The sequence below is a fragment of the Dermochelys coriacea genome, chromosome 24, assembly GCF_009764565.3.
Source record: "Dermochelys coriacea isolate rDerCor1 chromosome 24, rDerCor1.pri.v4, whole genome shotgun sequence".
In the NCBI taxonomy this organism is placed as follows: Eukaryota; Metazoa; Chordata; order Testudines; family Dermochelyidae; genus Dermochelys; species Dermochelys coriacea.
In genome coordinates, this window is record NC_050091.1 from 75,176 (window position 1) to 96,702 (window position 21,527).

A 21,527-nucleotide genomic window follows, 5' to 3' on the forward strand; every position below is an offset into this window, starting at 1 on the left:
CGTCTGATTTGTGTCAATTTATTCTTTTACATAGAGACTATCCAGTTTAGCCAATGTACATGGCAGATGGGCATTGCTGGCATGATGGCATATATCACTGGTAGATGTGCAGGTGAACGAGCCTCTGATAGTGTGGCTGATGTGATTAGGCCCTATGATGGTGTCCCCTGAACAGATACGTGGACAGTGTTGGCAACGGGCTTTGTTGCAAGGATAGGCTCCTGGGTTAGTGTTTTTGTTGTGTGGTGTGGGGTTGCTTGTGAGTATTTGCTTCAGGTTGGGGGGCTGTCTATACGCAAGGATTGGCCTGTCTCCCAAGATCTGTGAGAATGGTGGGTTGTCCTTCAGGATAGGTTGCAGATCCTTGATGATGCATTGGAGAGGTTTTACTGGGAGTGGATGTGTCATTACACAAAGTAAAACTATTTCCGCATGTTTATTCTCCCCCCCCCCACAACTGTTCTTGTCAACCACTGGAAATGGCCCACCTTGATTATCACTACAAAAGGTTCCCCCTGCCCCGCCGCTGGTAATAGCTCACCTTACCTGACCACTCTCTTAGAGTGTGTATGGTAACACCCATTGTTTCATGTTCTCTGTGTATATAAAATCTCCCCGCTGTATTTTCTACTGCATGCATCTGATGAAGTGAGCTGTAGCTCACAAAAGCTTATGCTCAAATAAATTTGTTAGTCTCTAAGGTGCCACACGTACTCCTTTTCTTTTTACTGAGTAGGCACAATTTCAGCCTATTTTACACATAGTGATTCACTAAATGAATTAAACAGCTTCTTAAAACACAATGTGTCCCTGTCCCCAATGCAGGGCCCCTCATTCCCAGGGCTACAGCCTCCAAGCATCTCTCCAGACCCACACAATTAACATACTGATCTGAGCAGAAGGTATTTCAGCCTGATAAGGAACAGAAGGCTTGGGAATACCGTCAACTGGCTATTCCAGAGTGAGGAAGGAGAGTATATGCGATGGGGAGCCGCTCTCTTCAGTTCTGGGGACACTGCTTAGATTCCCCCAGAACCGCCCTGCCCGCATCCAGGTACGTAGTGCAGAAAAAATGTTCCATCTATCCAGCTTCGTCTAAGAGCTAGAACCTGCTTCTGGACCGGGAGCTGTGTTGCTGCGGCAGCCCCCTCGGAGCAGTCTCTCCCCCCCAGGGAGCCGTGAACAAAGGCTCCAGCCAGAGGCCGGGGCGCTGCCTGGCCCGGAATAGACATCACGTCATCCCGCTCGAAGCCATTAGGCAGCAGCGGCTCCATAGCTGCAGCTGCAGCCCAGGCTCCCCGCACCTGCTCCCTCACAACTCGCGGAGATGGAGATCAGGCCGAAGGGCAGCGCCAGCTTCAGTCCCGGCCTCCCTCGCTACCTGCTATCTCAGTGCTGATGCTGTGCCCCAAAGCGAAGAGAGACCCTACCCCATTCCTCCCCACCACAGCCGTAGGGAGAGAGCCCCCTTGACTGCATTCTACCCACCCAAAACGGGGAGCAGAGGGGCCCCTAGCCACTGCATCGGCCTGGGCGAGTCCCTGGCACCAACCCAGACTGCTGGAGATGGACACTGATCGTGTTGCTCTAGAGGGGAGGTTAAGACCTAGGCACGCTGAGAGGGGTGCTATTGCTGGCTACGGCCCGGTATACGGAATGAGGAAAGTGGTGGACACGGCCCAATCGCGATTGGCAGGGGGGTTGCGCTGGGTACGGCCGCTGGGATGCACGGGCATGTCACTGGGCACGGCACAGTCTCGATGGGGCTGGGAGGGCACGGCACGACACGGTCTCGATGGGGGAGGGGAAGCGCTGGGCACGGCCTGGTCTCGACAGGAGCTGGGTAGGACCCGTGACCTAGCTCCACTCACCTAAACCGGGTCGGACACTGGCGATCTCAGCCATGGTGCAGCTGAACAGGTGCAGTCGGGGTGCGGGATCCTGTTCGCTGGGCTCCCCCGGTACCAGCCTCCGCCCTGAGGATGCTTCGAGCCTGGGATGCAGAAGCTGCCGACTGGCCCTGATGCAGCGCAGACTCCGCCCACAAAGACCGATCTGGGGATTAGGCTCCGCCCCTCTCCAATGTCACCCGAAGAGGAAACTCCGCCCAAACGCCGACACCACCACCCGAAGTGACGGGGTGGGCAGTGGATTCGCTTAGCCTATAGTACCCACATTGGCAACAGGCGGGCGTATCCAGCACTAGGGTTTCGAGGTGGAGGAGTGTATTCCACCGGCAAGCGGGGCAGGGAGACAGGGTATCCCATACTGGGTGTATAGCCGGCGCAGGGCTTGGGAGGTGGTCTATCCCACACTGGGGTGGAGGTATTTATATACTGCAGTAGGGCTGGAGGGGATAGGGAGTTGGTTCTTCCCACATTCGGGTGGTGATATGTGCATCCAGAGCGGGTTTCTGCACTGGGCTAAGGAAGTGGTGCATCCCTCCCTGTGTGTTATCTTGCACTGGGTGTTGTAGGGATATATCTTTCCCGCGGAGCTAGAAGGGGACATGTCCCATACCGGATCGTTCCAGTTGCAGCAAACTGAGGGCAATGACCCTAGTATGCAATAAATCTGTTATAATAGCCAAAGAGAGAGTGGGCGGATGGAGGCTGTGTGTATGCGAAAGAGACATCGAGATCAAGGATTTAAGACAAAGTGAAGAAGCGTTAGGTCAGCGCACTGGCCTGGGCTTTGGGAGAGGCCTGCTTCACTCCAGGCTCCCTCTGTGTGAGTTCGGGCAAGACACTCAGTTGCTCAGTGTCTCAGTTGAGCGGATCGGCTGCCTCAGTGACGCAGAGGCTGTAAGGGCGAATTCACTATCGCCTACGAGCTGCACCGAGCAGGCGCAGACCCCTCACGCAGAACTGTGCCGTTTCTAACAGATTTTAATCTCCCAAAAGCCTCTTGTGTGTAATATACATGGCCTGCCCCTGTGAGGCAGATGTTCCAGCCTCTGATTCCCGGCTGTCTGGATTCCGGCTTGTTCTGTTCCCACACGACGCACGCGTGGGGTGGAGGGACTAAATCTCCGCAGGAGACGCTCCTACAGCGGTGGAGAGACGCAAAACAACAAACATGGCGGCTCCTCAGCTCTGCCCCCTATGGAGGGGGCGGCGCCCCACCGCCTTTTCACCAAACTAACATGGCGGGGATCTCAGCTACATACCCAAGAACCAGGGCAGCAACCCCAGCTTGGTCTGTAACAATTATGGCGGCTCTCCTTTTCTCCCCCTCCCCCCATAAAGTTGGCGATCATACTTTCGCCCCCGCCCCCATGCCCGGAACAATTATGGCAGCGCCCTACTTACCTTCCGCCCGGAACCATGGCGGCTTGTTTTCCTTTGCTCCCAAACAAACATGGCGGTGCCGGCGCGCGCTGTTCTCCCCACGGGCGTCCTGACGTAATTTCCGTTTCCCGTTGGAGGAAGCGGCGGCAAGCGGGACGGGAAGATGGAGCTGAAGAGTCTGGTCGGCGTGTGGGTTACGGCTTCCCGGTTCGTGGCGTAGTAGGACGCTTAGATTCCTGTTACTGTAAACCGGGCGCATCGCCAGGCGGGCTCCTGGGTCTGATCGCTGAGGCTGGGCCGCTCGGGAGGGGTTGTCGTGGGTTTAGCTAGGGAGGAGGGCCCCGGTCTCATGTCCAGGGGTGAGCTTTGCTGTGATAAGAAATTGCTCTTGTCCTTTTAGGGTGGAACTGGGGGATTGGTAGCACAATGTCGCACTCGTTGAAGATGTTGCCCTGCAAGAAGAGAAGAGGTGTTGCTGTAGAGCCACAGTGTCCTTCCGTCGACTTGAGCCATCACAAGGAGGGTGCAGCTCTCCTCTCAGATGCGGAGTCTGTTAAACTGGAGTCTTCTAATCCTAGCCGCGCTGAGGAGCTCAGAGACTCTGTATCAAAGCATTGGCTAGTGAGCAAAATCACAGATACTCTGCCTATGTCAGCTGCCGACAAGCCTGGTGCACAGCCTGCATGTTCTGCAAGCACTGCTGTGACACTGGATGAGGATATGCCCTTTTTGGAAGCCATTGATGGTGGAGCCTCTAAGGGAAACATAATCCCAGGAAAAGGGACTTCCCAGGCGTGTAGCCCAAGGGCTTGGAAAGAGCCAGTGGACAATTTTCTGAGGAGTGGGAAAAGAATCAGAGTGAAGCATAGATCAGATCTCAGTCAGGACAGTGGTGAAGATCAACAGAACACAAAAGAAACTGCGTCCGCAACTGAATTTCTTGAGCAGGGTAAGGATCAAGAATTCACTGCAGAAGGTAAGTTAATTTGATATGGCTTGCTTGTGCTGTCATTATTTACACAGCAGCAAAAGCGCACAAGGTATTTTACAAACAAAAGGTGATTAGGTCTCTGCCTCATAGAATGTTGGGTCTGATTTTCCGCCCTGCTGAAATATAAACTCTTGAATTTAAGCTGTTGTTACAGGCGTGCAACAGTTTTGAAATTCAACCCCTTATTATCTAGATAGCCAGTGTATAGATAAAGGATGTGGAATGGGATGCAGCAGAAACCAGTTCATTAAGTGGTGGTGGTCTGCATGCTTTGTTAGTTCTTGGAGTGGTGGTGTTTGTCAGGAAGAAGACTATAATTTAGCTCTTAGAGCCACTTTCTTGTTTTGTCCATGGCAGAAAATCTTCAGAAGAAAGTACAAAAAAACAAAGAATTAGAAAGTTGGAGAGAATAAGATATTATTTAATAAAATTGAAAGGACAGCACATTTAAAATATGAAAGGAAATAACTGTTTCCCACAACATTTAATCCAGGGAACTCATTGACACTAGATATTATTGCGGTCCAGAGTTTAATAGGAGTCAAAAAAAGATAATCTGTTTATGGGGATAAGAACATCCAGAGTTATATTTGGTACAATAAACAATTTCTTTTAGAAGGGATATAAACCATGGTGCTTTAGGCATAAGCCAGCCATCTTCTGAGGGGTTAGGAAGAAACTTCTTGTTTGGGCAGATTATTCTATTACAGGAGTCTTGCATCTGCTTCTGAAACATGAGTATCTGCCATTGTTGGAGACAGGATATTGGACTAGAGCAAGCATTACTTTAATCTGATAGGTTTCACAGTAGCAGCCGTGTTAGTCTGTATCTGCAAAAAGAACAGGAGTACTTGTGGCACCTTGGAGACTAACAAATTTATTAGAGCATAAGCTTTCGTGGGCTACAGCCCACTTCATCGGATGCATAGAATGGAACATGTAGTAAGAAAGAGATAGATAGATAGACACACACAGAGAAGGTGGAAGTTGCCATACAAACTGTAAGTGGCTATAACCCGCTGGGTTATTACACATATTGAATCTATTTCCCTATGTTAAGTATCCTCACACCTTCTTGTCAACTGCCTAAATGGGACGTCTTGATTATCACTACAAAACTTCTTTTTTTTCCTGCTGATAATAGCTCATCTTAATTAATTAGCCTCTCACAGTTTGTTTGGCAACTTCCACCTTCTGGGTGTGTGTATATCTATCTCTTCTTACTATATGTTCCATTCTATGCATCCGATGAAGTGGGCTGTAGCCCAAGGAAGCTTATGCTCTAATAAATTTGTTAGTCTCCAAGGTGCCACAAATACTCCTGTTCTTTTTGCGGATACAGACTAACACGGCTGCTACTCTAAACCTATCTTGCATCAGTAAGTTTCATAAGTAATGTACAGTGTAAAATATTTTGTATTTTTTAAGTCCTTAAAACAAATATCTGGATCTTGAAAGTGCTGTCTAAATATTAGTTAAATAGAGAGACAAGGTGGATGAGGTAATATCTTTTAGTGGACAAACTTCTGCTGGTGGAGAGACAAGCTTGTCTCTGTAATATCCTGGGACCAACATGGCTACAACTACACTGCTTACTAGCTAAGTAATCATCCTTGCATTACTTTTAAAGATTAAACATTTGGCTAGATATGTGTAAAAACTGATCAAAGTGCAAACAAACGTCCTTTCAGACATTTCATGCTATTGGTGGTCTGTGCGTAAGTTGTCAGCCTATGTTTTCATTCTCAGAATAGCATTCTTTCACACAGGTGAAAGATTAGGTCCATCTTGTTAGAGCTTGTAATGGGAAGCCACCACAATCCCTAGCAATACTCTCCCTAGGCTGTAATGCAAGTTTGTAACTTTATACAGATTTATTACAGCACTTGGGTTTTGTGACATCAAGTAGCAGGAGAGACCTTAGCACCACAGTGTATCAAAGGAAGCATAAAGAAACTATGATGTAAGCAAAATGCTAATTTGTCAGCTTGTTCACACCATCATTTTTTCCTGACACTATATGATTTGTTATAAATTTGTTAGTTTCTAAGGTGCCACAAGTACTCCTTTTTCTTTATATGACCTATGTATTTAAAGGAGTTTTTGTGATTTCTGATATATCTGAACGCTTGTGATTGAAATCCAGGAGGTAGCAAAAGCACTTATTACTTGTTCAACTTATATGGTGTCTGCTTTTTTGAATGACTGGTAAAAGTGATGAGGCAGCATCAGAAGCCTAGGTGACCCATTTTTCTGAAGTTCACAAGCTTTGAATAGTGAACGCATGAGACCTGTATTGTTGTAGGGTTTATGGAATCCCTACTGTATTTGGATCATAGAATTGTGCAAAAGAGGAAAAGCTAACTGTGGAGAATCACTGTGAACAAAATGACCCTAATATATACTGTTTGCAGGGAAATCTCCTAAATTGCATACAGAGGTAGAAGTAATTTTGCAGAGATACCCCCATCCAGTTGACAACCACTCTCCAAAACGAGTGGCCCAAGTGAGAAGTTCCTTGCTGCTACCTATTAAAGCTGCTGCCACGATCAAGTCACTAAAAACACCAAAACTGGGGAGCGGCTGCAGCAGACTGATGAGGAAACTGAGGACGTTGGGCTGTTTATTCCACTGGGTAAGTGTCATGCAGGAGGAGAACCTGTGACATGGTGACACAGTACAACTAGACATTCTCTGGAAAGGAAGCACAAAACTGGGGTAAGAATCCAGCTTTTGGGTTCAGCCATTTTGAATGAAATATTAAACTTCTGCACTGTAATTCAGTTAAGCCTCAGGGACCCAGTGAGGAGCATGTTCTGAAACAAACTGGAGTTGATTCCTGCGGTGGTCTGTCACTTATTGCCCAAACACTGGCATCGTAAGAGAAGAGCTTGGATGCTGCTCTTCTCTTCTCCTGAGTCAGCAATACACTTAGGCTTGATAAGTTTTCTAACCCACTGGTCCTATTGGGATCCAGGATTTTCCTGATTTGCAGCCTGACTGTATGGTTGCTTCATGGCAACTCCTTCAGGAGGAGGGGAGGTAGCTAGTATGGCAGCTCTGTAAAGTCACTAGAGCATAGCTGTCTAATACCTAGCTTAATTTATATGTGGACTCTGACTTGTTCAGATTCTTCCATATCTTAGTCTTCCATTAGAAAAATGTGTTCCTAGCTCTCGTGGATGTGAAGGATCAGTTCACTCTTGTCTGCCTGAGTCTGCTGTGGATTGCGGGTTGTATGTGGTTATAAATTTATGTTCCAGCCCACATACTGTAACTAAGATGGAATCCATCTTTCTCCTGAAGAGTGAGTTTGATGCCTCCTGACCCCCCGTACTAGTTATAACCTGCATAGGAGCTGGTCAAAACACCAATGTTTTAGTGACTCTTGATTCCTATTTGTGATCAGTAGGTGGAAAGCAGATGAGACCTGTTAATGTCTGCTGCATTCTAGCTTTTGAAGAGTCCCACTGTCTGAGTGGGAGGTTGTCTTGTATTTTGAAATTGAATTGTTTATTGGTAATTTGCAGAGGAGCAAGATGGAGATGAAGGTGAGAGGAGGAAGAAGAGGAGGAAGGCAACCAAACGTAAACGTGAAGAGAGAGGCCAAGAAGAGGAGGCGTCCTTGGCTTGTGACATCAAACTAGATGACATGCTTGATCGCACCTTAGAAGATGGAGCGAAACAGCACAACTTGACAGTCATCAATGTGCGAAATATCCTTCATGTGAGTGGGGTGAAGTGGGGATGTATGTCAGTACTAAGAAAAGGAGTAGACCTTGTGTATCTTACTGGGAAAGTGCTGGCTAGGCTGAGGTTAGCCTATAGGATTGCACAGGATTTTATAAACGGGGTAAGCATAGTAATGATTCACAGACTAGTCTGTCTCCTGTGATGGACTGTAAAATGAGAGCTGTCTATTGTTATAGGTGGAATTGATCCAGAACTGAGTCACTTACATTGTCATTCGCAGATATTAATCTTTTACTTCCTGTAGCATGATCTTTTGCAACTGGTTGTACCACACCTGAGACGCCCAGGACAAAGGTACCAGCTATTAAGATGGGATGAGAGGACATAGACTGGAAATGTACAAACCTCATATTTTCTGAGAGGACAGGGTTTCTTGGTAAAGGCTTCAGGAATTCTGGTGGGACTGTTAATGGAAATGCAGTGTACATAGTGACAAAGGCCGCCTCCTGTTTTTTTATATTTTTTATCCTATCACTCAATTTCCACATGGGAATGAATTGTAGTGGAGAGAAAATCCACATCCGCTTAGCAACCTAGTGCAAAACTTGAGCCAGCTAATTCTATTCTGTAATTCTGCACTTGCCAGATTCAAGTCATCCCTGAACTGAGCCTAGGAAACACCAATGCTGTTTTCAAAATAATAAATTATGCCGTTTATTTTAAGCTTTTCTTTGCATTCTAATAATGTTCCATGCCTGATGGTCACAGGAATTTGTTCTTTGTCCCTTCCCTCTATAGTGACAGTTGACTGCCACTGCTTCTGTTTCAGGCATATTCACGTCATTACTATGTAAGTGTCAGAATGCAATAAGTTTACCTTCATCTACAGCCTGGCGCTGATGTGGTCATTTCCTTTCCAGAGCTCCCCATGCTGGCAATCTAGTTACAATATTTGGATTCAGGAGCCAGAGTCTCTGATCTCATCTCCTCAACTTTTACTTTTTATAAGCTCTCTTTGTTTTTCAGTTTTGTTTTTTGTGCATCTCTTCTCTAGTAATCAGTGTGCTCTGAAATGTAGCATTAAACTTGCCCTGGAGCAGGAATACAGTGGAATAGATATCATACTCTCAGTCTCACTCGTGTGAATGTATGTTTTAAGATGCAAATTCTCCAGTGCTGCCCCACAGTAGCTTTTCTCATGTTCTTACAACCACCAAATTACGGGATTTTACATTATATGAGAAGAACAGAGCTGATGAAACTGATGTGTGTATAGACTGCACTGTGTTCTCTCCTAATAGCATTAGAAAGTTTGATAGGTTCATTCTGCAGAATCGTTGCATTTAATGCATGGCCTGTACTTTATCATCAGAGGAGCACTTAATATTTTCTTGTCCTCTTTCCACCTCCTATCACATTTCCAAGATTTATTTTGAGCTGAGGTCAGACTCTTTTTCACAACAAAAATAAAAAAGGAGACTTGAAGCCAATTTTTATGTTCCTGCAGGAAGTGATCACAAATGAGCATGTGGTTGCCATGATGAAAGCAGCCATCAGTGAGACAGAAGACATGCCCATGTTTGTGAGTAACAAGCTTCCCCTTCTCCTCCCCCCCCGCCTCATTGCTATCTATCCATATGCATGGTACCTTCAGATGCTGCTCTGACTGTTGAATGTTACTAGTGTTCGGATGTGGGGAGAGAATAGGCTAACAGTAGGATCATGGGAGAACTTGTATTGCAATATATGTAGACAGCTTGAGACGCTAACTGCTCTGTTGGAACCTAACTGCTAAAAAGAATCATCATGTATAGGGTTTAGCGCAGAGATACATAGATACGAAGGTCAGAAGGGACCATTCTGATCATCTAGTCTGACCTCCTGCACAACGCAGGCCACAGAATCTCACCCACCCACTCCTGCGAAAAACCTTACCTATGTCTGAGCTATTGAAGTCCTCAAATCGTGGTTTAAAGACTTCAAGGAGCAGAGAATCCTCCATCAAGTGACCCCGTGCCCCATGCTACAGAGGAAGGCGAAAAACCTCCAGGGCCTCTTCCAATCTGCCCTGGAGGAAAATTCCTTCCCGACCCCAAATATGGCAATCGGCTAAACCCTGAGCATATGGGCAAGATTCACCAGCCGGATACTACAGAAAATTCTTTCCTGGGTAACTCAGATCCCACCTATCTAATATGTCTAAGATGTCATACCCACCATGTCAGAGAGGTAGTGGTATTAGCAACAAGAAACAAAGAAATTTTCCATAAAGAGAGACTGGTGAAAAATGTATATTTGAGTGTGCTTTCTTTTTAACTCTTTTAGGAGCCAAAAATGACTCGCTCTAAACTGAAGGAAGTTGTGGAGAAAGGAGTGGTAAGTATGTCATTTGCTTTTTTTTTTCCCATTGGTTTGGGAAAGGCTAGAAGATGTTTTTCTGGCCGCTAGGAGCAATAGGAACTGTAGACTGAGGATGCTTTCTGTGAGCTATTTGTAAGCCTAAAAGATGTTACAAGGTGAAGTATGTGCATGTGCCCATATTTGTAGTGATCTTAAATAAGGAAAATAGGGATTCCTTAGAGATTAACAGAAATATACCAGATCAAAGTTGGAGAGAGTTATGTGGGTAAAGTGCACACAGTGAACTGAAAATATCTAATATAGGAGAGAGTTGTTGCCTGATGCACAAATCTGCTGAGCGGTTTAGAAAGCATATGTTTTAAAGTCTGATGTTACTTGGGTAATTTGGGAAATAGGATCACAAAACACAGATGGTCCTTTGTTTTAACACTATGAAATCTGATGTTACACAGATTATTAATAATTGTTTTATTTTCATTAGGTAATCCCTGCATGGAATATTTCTCCAATTAAGAAGGCTAATGAGATCAAGGTTAGCAACTGAAAGGTGAATCTGTGCTGTTTCCTCTCTGCAGAGTCTGTTGCAAGCAGATTTGCGTCCCTATGCAAAAACCTCCAGTGAATATACTCATCTGATTCACTTTGGGCTCACATCTTGCCCTTACGTTTCTCTGACTGTGTCCCTTCTCCGACCTGTAGTTTGTTTTGCTCTTCAGTGTTTTATGATGTGTATTGTGGTACTGCCCAGAGACCCCACTGAGGGCTGGGCACTGCCTACCCCAGAGAGTTGACAGTCTAATTTTAGTTACCGTGCAACAAGTGAGTGTATCAGTGCTAGAAGCATGTGGTTTCATAGACTAGGTTATGTGCAATATGAGATGCTGTGAGCTCATTCAGTGGCTTTTTAATATTGTAAATTGGGCCTGTCCTTGCACCTCTGAATCCATCAATTCCACAAGCCTTACTTGGATTCAGTTCCCCATCCTCCTTATTTTGGCTTCTTCTCTGAGCTTCTCCACACGTGTCCTGAGGTATGGACATTTGAAACCGTAACACTTTTAGCTTAAACCTGTAAAGTTCTTATATTTCCCTTGGTCTCACTGCAGCCTCCTCAGTTTGTGGACATTCCCCTTGAAGAAGATGATTCATCTGATGAGGAATACCAGCCTGAGGATGAGGATGAGGATGAGACTGCTGAAGAGGTAAATATGGCTGAACACATCTGGTTATATCCACAAAGGGATTTAAGTGCCAAACAACCACTTATCCAAAATATAGTTATTCAAAATCTCCGCTCAGCTGCTCTCTAATTCTGTAGGTGGCTGAATTGCTGCTGATAAAGTCCCTAGGTACCTAAAAATCTGCCTGGGGGCATGCGCACAGCCACCTAAGTCCTGATGCCTAGCTCACACCTAGGTCCTAGCAGAATCTTCAAACTGGGTGTTCCCCCACCTATGGTGCCTACAGGGTCCAATCTGGTATGTGTGGTCAGAGGCTGCCATAAAGCACACCACCTGGATTAGGTCCTGCATAAAACTGAGTTGAAGGTTGTTTCTTTCCTATTCTTCTTCTGTCTCCCCCACCCCCCCGGGCCCTTTTAATCCAATAGCTCAGTGGTTAGAGCCCTCATCCAAGGTGTGGGAGACCTCAGTTCAAATGCCCATTCTGCCTAAGAGGATCTGCAACTTGAACCCAGATTTTTCATGTCTTGAGTGAGTGCCCTAATCACTTGGGCATCAGTTATTCTGGGGAGGGGGTCTCTCCTGTTTGAAGCTTTTCTAGTTTGTATAAAATGTTTAAATATTCACTGGGCCCTAGAGAGAGTAAGCATTACGCTCTAACCCCAGCACTGCCCTGGGATGTAGGAGAATTGGGTTAATAGAATCGTAGAATTTAAGGCCGGAAGGGACCATCAGGTCATCCAGTCTGACTTCCTGTATATCACAGACAACCAACACCACCCAGCACCTGCACACTAAATCCCACAACAGAAATTGAATCCAGATATTCTAACCCTCAGGAGACTGAACTATTACGTCCCACAGGCAGAGAATTGGAGGGACTGAAGCACACCTATGGTTATGTGAGATATACCCAGGTAATCCTGGAAAGTGACTCTCACCCCATGCTGTAAAGGAAGGCAAAAAAACCCCTGAGGTTCCTGTCAGTCTGACCTGGATGAAAATTTGTTCCTGACATCACATATAGCAATCAGTTAGATCCTGTGAGCAAGAACCAACTTGGCAAACATCTGAGAGAGAATTCTTAGTACCACCTCAGAGCACTGGTCCACCCCGTCCAATGTCTTATCTGCGGCTGTGGCCATCTCTGATGCTTCACAGTAAGAAGACAAACCAACCAATCCAGAATATACTGGGGTGGGGAATCCCTTTCTGACTCTTGCAGGTGAACAGCTTCACCCCTGAAGCATGAGCTTTTTAGGAACATCAGATAGATAGAAACCAGAAGGGACCTTCAGGAGTGCTAAGCCCTATCTGCCACCATCACAAACAACCCCATCATACAATTCCACATGTACATTTATCCAGATCCCTTAAAACTAATTAAAGGTGTGTGCCCCAACAACTCCTGTTGGGAGGCTGTTCCAGAACCTCACTCCTCCAACCTTTTTCTAAGGTTCATGTCCCTGCTTCAATGAATGTTTAAGTATTTTATGCAAAGTGGAGAAGCTACAACAGGAGAGATTGAATACCCCATAAATCCATGTTTAGGGCACTCATCTTGGAGGTGAGAGACCTAGGTTCAGTTCCCCACTCCTCTCAGGCAGAGTGGGGATTTGAACCGGGTCTCCCACATTCCAGGTGAGTGCTCTAACCAGTGGGCTATTGGGTATAAGGGAGGTTCTTCCACAGCAGAAAAAAGGTCTGCTCTTGGTGTCCATCCTGAAAGATTATCCTACTGGTTTTAGTTCATTCTTTCCTTCATAGTATGCTGAGACTTTAACTTCATTATGTTAAAAGAAAATCACTGGAATGAGATATTAGTTGAAAAAGGTTATATTGGAACATAAGAATGGCCATAATGGGTCAGACCAAAGGTCTATCCAGCCCAGTATCCTGTCTACCGTCAGTGGCCAATGCCAGTTGCCCCAGAGGGAGCGAACCTAACAGGTAATGATCAAGTGATCTCTCTCCTGCCATCCATCTCCACCCTCTGACAAACAGAGGCTAGGGACACCATTCCTTACCCACCCTGACTAATAGCCATTAATGGCTATTAAACGTCCATGAATTATCCAGTTCTCTTTTAAACCCTGTTATAGTCCTAGCCTTCATAACCTCCTCAGGCAAGGAGTTCCACAGGTTGACTGTACGCTGAGTGAAGAATAACTTCCTTTTATTTGTTTTAAACCTGCTACCCATTAATTTCATTTGGTGGCCCCTAATTCTTATATTATGGGAACAAGTAAATAACTTTTTCCTTCTTCACTTTCTCCACACCACTCATGATTTTATTTACCTCTATCATATCCTCCCTTAGTCTCCTCTTTTCCAAGCTGAAAAGTCCTAGCCTCTTTAATCTCTCCTCATATGGGACCCGTTCCAAACCCCTAATCATTTTAGTTGCCCTTTTCTGAACCTTTTCTAATGCCAGTATATCTTTTTTGAGATGAGGGGACCACATTTATATGTAGTATTCAAGATGTGGGCATAACATGGATTTATATAAGGGCAATAAGATATTCTCCGTCTTATTCTCTATCCCTTTTTTAATGATTCTTAACATCTGTTTGCTTTTTTTACTGCCGCTGCACACAGCGTGGACTTCTTCAGAGAACTATCCATGATGACTCCAAGATCTTTCTCCTGATAGTTGTAGCTAAATTAGCCCCCATCATATTGTATGTATAATTGGGGTTATTTTTTCTAATGTGGTTTACTTTATATTTATCCACATTAAATTTCATTTGCCATTTTGTTGCCCAATCACTTAGTTTTGTGAGATCTTTTTGAAGTTCTTCACTGTCTGCTTTGGTCTTAACTATCTTGAGCAGTTTAGTATCATCTGCAAACTTTGCCATCTCACTGTTTACCCCTTTCTCCAGATCATTTATGAAAATGATGTTAGTGATTGCAAAATTACTTGACTGTGTTTTGCTGTTCTTTTGTTTTATAGAGTTTGTTGGAAAGTGATGTGGAGAGCACTGCTTCTTCTCCTCGGGGAGCAAAGCGGTCTAGGACAAGGCGATCATCAGATATGATAGAGATAGATGAAGAGGGAGCAACCCTATCTGAGGTACAGTTCACATCTTTCTGAAATAGCTTCAGTCTTTCATTCTAAGTCACCAGTGAGAAATCCATAATAAATGTTGATAACATTTATATTATGGTAGCACTCGGGTGCTGATTTGACTCAGTGTCCCATTGTTATGGGTGCTATACAAAGAGGTAGATGCAACCCATGCCCAAAGAGCTTATAATGTATGAATAGCAGTTTACAAAGAGTCGGAGAGAGGGAGACAGTTAAAATATATGCAACTTTATATATATTTTCTAGTTACATATATGTACTCTACTCCTCCAACTGCACCTCAGCTGAGCCATTAAACATTGGGTGACTTCTTGTAGGCGTTGAGACAGAATTGGGCCTTGGAGAGATTAGCAACCTTGTGCATCAATACAGGGCGAGTCTCCATGAATAAGGAGTAGTGTGGAAAAAAAAGTACCAAAAGTTTGTGGTGGCTGTGGACTGCCAAAGATGGTATTGTGGGTGGAGGAATGTGAATGGGGGAGGTGGGTGATGCGATGAGATACATAATGCATAAGTAGAAAGTCAGAGAGTTGAGAAGAGCTGTGAAGATTAGGACAAGAAGTTTACATTTGATTCGGTGTAAGGAAGAGAGTTAATGGAAGGATTAAAAAAAAATGGGGGATGATGTGCTCAAGAGATGAGCAAGGAACATGATTTTAACAGCTTCATTTTGTCTGATTCCCTCATGCAACTGTAGGTTGGGAATATGTGATCATGAGAACAGAGAAAGCTGTGTGCTATGTGCAAGAGTCTGTCTGGCTTTCCCTGGTTTCTAAAGAGTGAAAACTTTATTCTTGAGCCTGTATTTTCTAGAAGTTAGGTCTTCCGGGAACCCCCAACATAACCCTCCAATCCCCAAATAGCCTAGTTTTTTTGTTTTTAATGACACTCCTTGCAGTAAACAAGAAGGATGTAGTGCTGCTTATCTCTTCTCGTCAGAAGAAATTATTAACCCTTCACCTGTGGCACAGTGTATGGGATCAGAGGCAACACAGTGAATGTACTGATTTTTCTCTCCCTCCCTTTCTCCCTGCCGTTGTCTCCTATCACCAATTTAATTTAATCTCATATAGTTAAAATGCTTCTAGAGCTGATTATTTTGGGAACTGATTAGACTGAAATCTTTGAAATTTTCTCCTCTCCTGCAGAGCTCTGAATAGTTACATTCTCACCACTATGCTTTCTAAAAATCAAGTCTAACAGAATCTGGAGAGTCCATTTCCCCCTGTGATGCCCTGTTTTATTTCGTATTGCAGTAGCACCTGATTGTGCAAGGCATTATACAAACAGAAAAAAGACGATCCCTGCCCTGGAGAGACTGGCCTAAGTAAAATATTTTTAACATGAAGGCTTCTTTTGATTAGGTGGAGAATGTTTCTACACCCCTTATTAGGCATATTAGTGCTGAAGTGGTTCCCATGGGACCTCCACCACCACCTAAACCGAAACAGAGCAGGGATAGCACTTTTATGGAGAAGCTGCATGCTGTGGATGAGGAACTGGCCTCCAGCCCAGTGTGCATGGATTCCTATCAGGTAATGTGATTAGGGATGCTACAAAAATGACACTGTGGTGCAAGTATAACAGTATTGTTGATGGAAGGTGGTTGTTTGATCTGTACTGTCTAAAACCTGTCTGCTGAGTCCCTCTACATGCTGTCAACTTAATAATTTTGCTATCAAGCACATTGCTAACACTTTTTAAGATTCTTAAAAGTGAGAGAATTATACAAATCAATTTTCCTTATTTATGCCCTTATTTACACGCTGCATTTCTCTCAGCTTGGATAAATGAAAATCAATTCCATCAGTTTCACATTTGTATTCTTTGTGTTGTATTGCTCAGGTTTTAAAACATTGCAGGAAAATGTTACTTTCTAAAGTGTTTGGAATTTTTAAATTGTTTAAAATGTTTCTTTTGGTGTTATTTTATAAACCTTGTTTTTACAAAACGTAACACTTGCCAAATTTAAGCTGATAGTGTAAATTGCTCCCTTTAGGTGACCCTGTGACTCAGCAGGGAAGCAGTATACTGTAAAATTGGGAGCAAGAGACCTAAGAGGCTTATGTAGTGGGTTAATGATTGTATTTCAGTGAATCTATGGAGCTGCAATGATACAGACTCTAGTAGAAGTTGTTCTGTCCAGCTTCTGTCTTGGAAAGGAGCTCTTGTGATGAAAACTTAGCAGTGGGGATGGACTGGATAAACCAACTGCTAAAGAGTAAAATATTGAAGGGGAAGAAAGCTCTTAAGGCAATAGGTTTGAATGAGGTGCATGTTGAAAAGATATTTAAGTGATGTTAGTGTAATATCTACAGATTAATTAAATGTTTCACTTGAAAGGAACAACAAAGTAACATGAATTTTTTTTTTTTTTTGTGGCAAGAATCAGATTTTTTTGGTGTCAGGTTTGTTGTTTTTTTGGCTGCTCTGAAATGCCTGACATCAAAGAAATTAGAAGAATAATGGGGAGGCTGTGAATCCATTGTGCTTTCTCTCCATGTTTCAGTCTCTGGATGATAGCCTCATTGCTTTCCGCACCCGATCAAAGAGACCCTTGAAGGATGTTCCTCTTGGTCAATTGGAGGCTGAGCTCCGTGCCCCAGATATCACACCAGACATGTATGACCCAAATACTGCAGATGATGAAGACTGGAAAAAGTGGCTTGGGGGACTTATGAATGATGATGTGGAGAGTGAAGGTATGCAGCAACACCCGGTTATTTAGTGGTATTGGTGGCATTTTCATCTCTGACCTTGATTAAAAGTTCTGTGGGAAGCTTGGAGTTTTCTCTTCCTGTCTATACCAGGCAGTCTTGTGTACAGCTGGTAGCTTGGTTAGTAACATGGATATGTTCTGCATGCCAACAGCCTTACTAGCCTTCCACATATGTATGTTGTATTGGTTCTAGGCTCAGTCCTTTCTTCAAGGCTAAACATGCATTGACTCGCGTTCTAGTATATGTGCTAACTGCTGCCCATGAGTAATAATGAGGGTGTTGTGCATTTCAACTGCACTATAAATACTCCAGTGTCCTGTTTAACTAGCTCTGCTGTTCTTATTGTTTTTTTATATTCCTCCCCATGCTCCAACATACTGCATATATCAGCACCTAGATACTACAGTAATATGAGCTTTAGTAATGGATCTAGAGATGAGAAGCTTTGGCTGGCTGAGTCTGCTTATACAGAGATCTTTTAATGGCTACTAACACAGTGGATGCTCTTGTGTCAGATATTTTTGGAGATTTCTTCTTCTTTTCTAAACCTGGCTTCCTTTCTTGTATTTTTTTCTACCTTTCTCATTAGATTGTAAACCCTTTAGCGAAGGAGCATTGACTTAATGTGTATTTGTACAGTGCTTAGTACAATGGGTCTTGATCCTGATTGATCATTTGAATATAAATATATAATATAAATTTTTAATAATAGAAATTAAAGGGAAACTTGGAAGCTGCTGTTCACATAACCTGATCCCAGAAACTGGAGTGAAGTATTTAACATTTCAACCTTCACTATTGCTGAAACTTTCCACATGACAGTTTCCATAACTACCAGGATGAAGTCAGCTGTTGGTTTAATGTCAGTGCTGCCCTTCTCTTTTGTAAAAAGAAAAGGAGTACTTGTGGCACCTTAGAGACTAACAAATTTATTTGAGCATAAGCTTTTGTGAGCTACAGCTCACTTCATCGTATGCATTTGGAAAGTGAGCTGTAGCTCACGAAAGCTTATGCTCAAATTTGTTAGTCTCTAAGGTGCCACAAGTACTCCTTTTCTTTTTGCGAATACAGACTAACACGGCTGCTACTCTGAAACTTCTCTTTTGTGTGACTTTTATTTGATTATGCTGGCTTTATAGTGTCTCACCTGTGACAAATTGCTGTAATGCTTCTGAGACCACTTACCCTCTGATCCTCATGCATCATATGAGTATCCTGGTGAGTCAAGTCCAAGATTGAAAACAAAGCATGTCTGCGGTCTATGTGTAAAGTCCCACAACTCCCTGGAATGCTGAGGCTTTAAGATAACATCTTAAACCTTCTTACAAGAAAAGAGGAATTTCCTGATGCAGTTGAATCTTTCATTCAACAGAAAAGAAAAGGAGTACTTGTGGCACTTTAGAGACTAATACATTTATTTGAGCATAAGCTTTCGTGAGCTACAGCTCACTTCATTGGATGCATTCGATGGAAAATACAGTGGGGAGATTTATATACACACACAGAGAACATGAAACAATGGGTTTTATCATTTAAGATGAGCTATTACCAGCAGGAAGGAGGTGGGGAGACCCTTGAAGGATACTCTTCAAGCGCAGATTGAAAGGAAGATAGTTTTGTTATTGCTACCATAGTTTTAACAGGGTCCCAGTTTGCTCAATTGCTAACACTAACTCAAGTCCTGCCTCTGTCTGGCAGGATAGCCAGTAAGCCCAGTGTTTCTCTCCAGGTTGCCATTGGCACAGTCTCCCTTACAGTCTGATTATGAAAAAAAAATGTTTCAAACATTTATTTTGTTAGATGAGGCAGATGATGATGATGACCCTGAGTATAACTTCCTGGAAGATCTGGATGAACCAGACACAGAAGACTTCAGAAATGATCGTGCTGTGAGAATCACCAGTAAGTACTGTGATAACCTAAGCTCAGCTCCTTCAGTGCTGCTTCTGTTAGAATTGTTGATCCAAATTGAAAACTTCAGTGTTTGTTGCAAAGGTTTTGCAAGGCAGATGTAATTTAAAAAAAAAAAAAATAGAACCAACCCCCCATGCTGTTAACTTCACCAGCTCCCCTGTATAGTAATGACTCCCCATAAATTCACGAATGCATCTGGCTAGTGGTGCAGCATTACCATTTCATTGCCATCAGGTACAGCGACTTCTTTATTTTGAGTTCTGTTGTAGACAAAATGAGAATCTAGCCAAGATACTCTGTGGGTCTGGTGTGAGCATTAAGGAGGTTAGAAAGGGTTGCACTGAAGGACTTTACTGTTGTGCTCAGGCCTTCAGCTGTGAAGTGGGGTCAGAGCTGCATCATTAGGCACATAGAGAGCATGTGGGGAGAAATAGCAGCCTGAATGTGGATGAAAACCTTGTGACCACAGTTGTGGGAAGCTGATCGCTTAAGTCACAGATCAAGGAGGTGAAGCTCTTCTGGCATACACAGGGGATTAGGATTGAGTGGCTGAGAAGCTGGCTGTACTTGGATGCTTCAGGGCTGATCCCCATCACAAAGAGAAAATGTAAGAGTATATGAGAGGGTCCTCTTTCTTCCCACTTGTGTTAGAAGGTTTGCAAGGGTTTGTCATCTTCTGAAAAGGAAATCCTGCAAATTGCTGAAATTTTTCTTACTGGATCACTGTTTCTTCACTCACCCTATCTTGTCTTTTACAGAGAAAGAAGTAAATGAACTGATGGAGGAGCTGTTTGAGACCGTAAGGGCAAGTCTATACTATATAATTAAAGTCTACCTTAGTTATATCGACATACAACTACCACAGTAATTAAATAGTTTTTGCATGTCCAAACTGCACTCCTTGTGTCAGTGGTATGTGTCCTCACTAGGAATGCTTACACCAATTTAACTGTCAGTGTGGGCATTGTGGGACGGCTTCTGAAAGGCAGCAACAGTTGATGTAAGCAATGCAGTGTCTACACTGATGCAGCATGGACCTAACTACATCAACCTAAGCGCGACACCTTTCGCGTAGGTGGAGTTAAGTCAGTGTAGTGGGTGAGTTACATTGTTGGGAGCTACATTTTAGAGTAGACGCCTGCAGAATTAGGTTGATGTAAACGTTCTTAGGTTGACCTAATTCGGTAGTGTACACCAGGTCTAAGTCAGACTTTTAACAATATATGGGAGTCTTTCTATCCAGGAACTGAGAGAGGGTTTCTGAAGATGCTATCATAAGCCAAAGAGAGGGGACTTTACTGGATGTCTCAGCATAAACTCCCGTTTAGGGGACCTGTCATATATGTGCAACTGTGAGGAAGCTAAAGCATTTACCAAAGTGAAGACCCAAGGGGGCTGAGTGTGTCTGCTGCTGATGGCATCAGTATAGGTCTACTGTGATTAATTTTATACTGAGACAAAAACCCCTCGTTACGAAAAGTAATTCCCTGAGCCTCATATACCTGACAACTGCTGAGCTTTATTTCCTATCAGTTCCAGGATGAGATGGGTTTCTCCAACATGGAGGATGAAGGCCCCGAGGATGAGGACACTGTTGCAGAGTCACGGCCGAATTTTAACACACCACAGGCGCTTAGGTATGACTGTCTGGTCTCAATAAAAGCTGCAGAGTGTGCCTGGGCAACCAGCTGTCAAATAAGATGTAATAGAAAGAAGATGGAAGCCATACACATACCATCCAGATGGCGATGGGGTCCATGGCCTTTTTGCTCTATGATTCCCTGATACAGCTGTGTATTTGCTGCAATTTGTAGACATGGTGGTGGGAGCCAATACAGGCAGTGCTCCTCAGTGAGGGGGCCAGGAAGAAGGAGGCAGTGCCCTGAAGGAGAGTATAATAGTGGCTTTTATTGGAGGAAAGGCAGTGGACCTCAGAAAAGAGGGGTCATTGAGGGCCTGGATTGTATTCTAGCAACACAGCTAAAGGCTGATAGCTTTTTTTAACTTCCTCTGGAGGAGCTCACTTACTGCCTCCAGCTTTCTTGATAATATGAAGGCACTGTTGAGGAGCTGGGCTGTTCACGTACAGTAGAACCTCAGCGTTATGAACCCTCAGGAATGGAGGTTGTTCGTAACTCCGAAATGTTCGTAACTCTGAACAAAACGTTATGGCTGTTCTTTCAGAACTTTACAATTGAACATTGACTTTACAGCATTGAAACTTTACTATGTAGAAGAAAAATACTGCTTTTAACCATCTTAATTTAAATGAAACAAGTGCAGAAA

General features: G+C 43.9%; 2 protein-coding genes across 8 annotated transcripts in view; one reads left to right on the top strand and one right to left on the bottom strand.

Moving 5' to 3' along the window:
* SYT11 (synaptotagmin 11) overlaps positions 1 to 3,564 on the bottom strand; it is a 40,334-nt gene extending 36,770 nt beyond the window's left edge. For 3 of the 7 annotated variants that reach the window (XM_043501768.1, XM_038382703.2, XM_038382705.2), the window contains exon 1: positions 1,872 to 2,270. In XM_043501768.1, coding sequence (XP_043357703.1) covers positions 1,872 to 1,905 — 34 coding nt within the window. In that variant the 5' untranslated portion in view covers positions 1,906 to 2,270. Of the gene's footprint in view, positions 1 to 1,871; positions 2,271 to 3,311 lie in introns of those variants that run through there. The other 4 variants (XM_043501767.1, XM_038382704.2, XM_038382702.2 and 1 more) reach the window with 3 other exon arrangements.
* Positions 2,553 to 21,527, top strand: part of LOC119847707 (GON-4-like protein) — a 46,274-nt gene continuing 27,299 nt past the window's right edge. Inside the window, 15 exon segments of the mRNA XM_043501764.1 lie at positions 2,553 to 2,730; positions 3,691 to 4,266; positions 6,696 to 6,833; positions 6,836 to 6,916; positions 7,812 to 8,008; positions 9,482 to 9,556; positions 10,300 to 10,350; positions 10,817 to 10,867; positions 11,442 to 11,537; positions 14,473 to 14,592; positions 15,972 to 16,142; positions 17,117 to 17,309; positions 19,128 to 19,229; positions 20,000 to 20,040; positions 20,775 to 20,878. Of these exon segments, the coding sequence (XP_043357699.1) occupies positions 2,553 to 2,730; positions 3,691 to 4,266; positions 6,696 to 6,833; positions 6,836 to 6,916; positions 7,812 to 8,008; positions 9,482 to 9,556; positions 10,300 to 10,350; positions 10,817 to 10,867; positions 11,442 to 11,537; positions 14,473 to 14,592; positions 15,972 to 16,142; positions 17,117 to 17,309; positions 19,128 to 19,229; positions 20,000 to 20,040; positions 20,775 to 20,878 (2,174 nt within the window).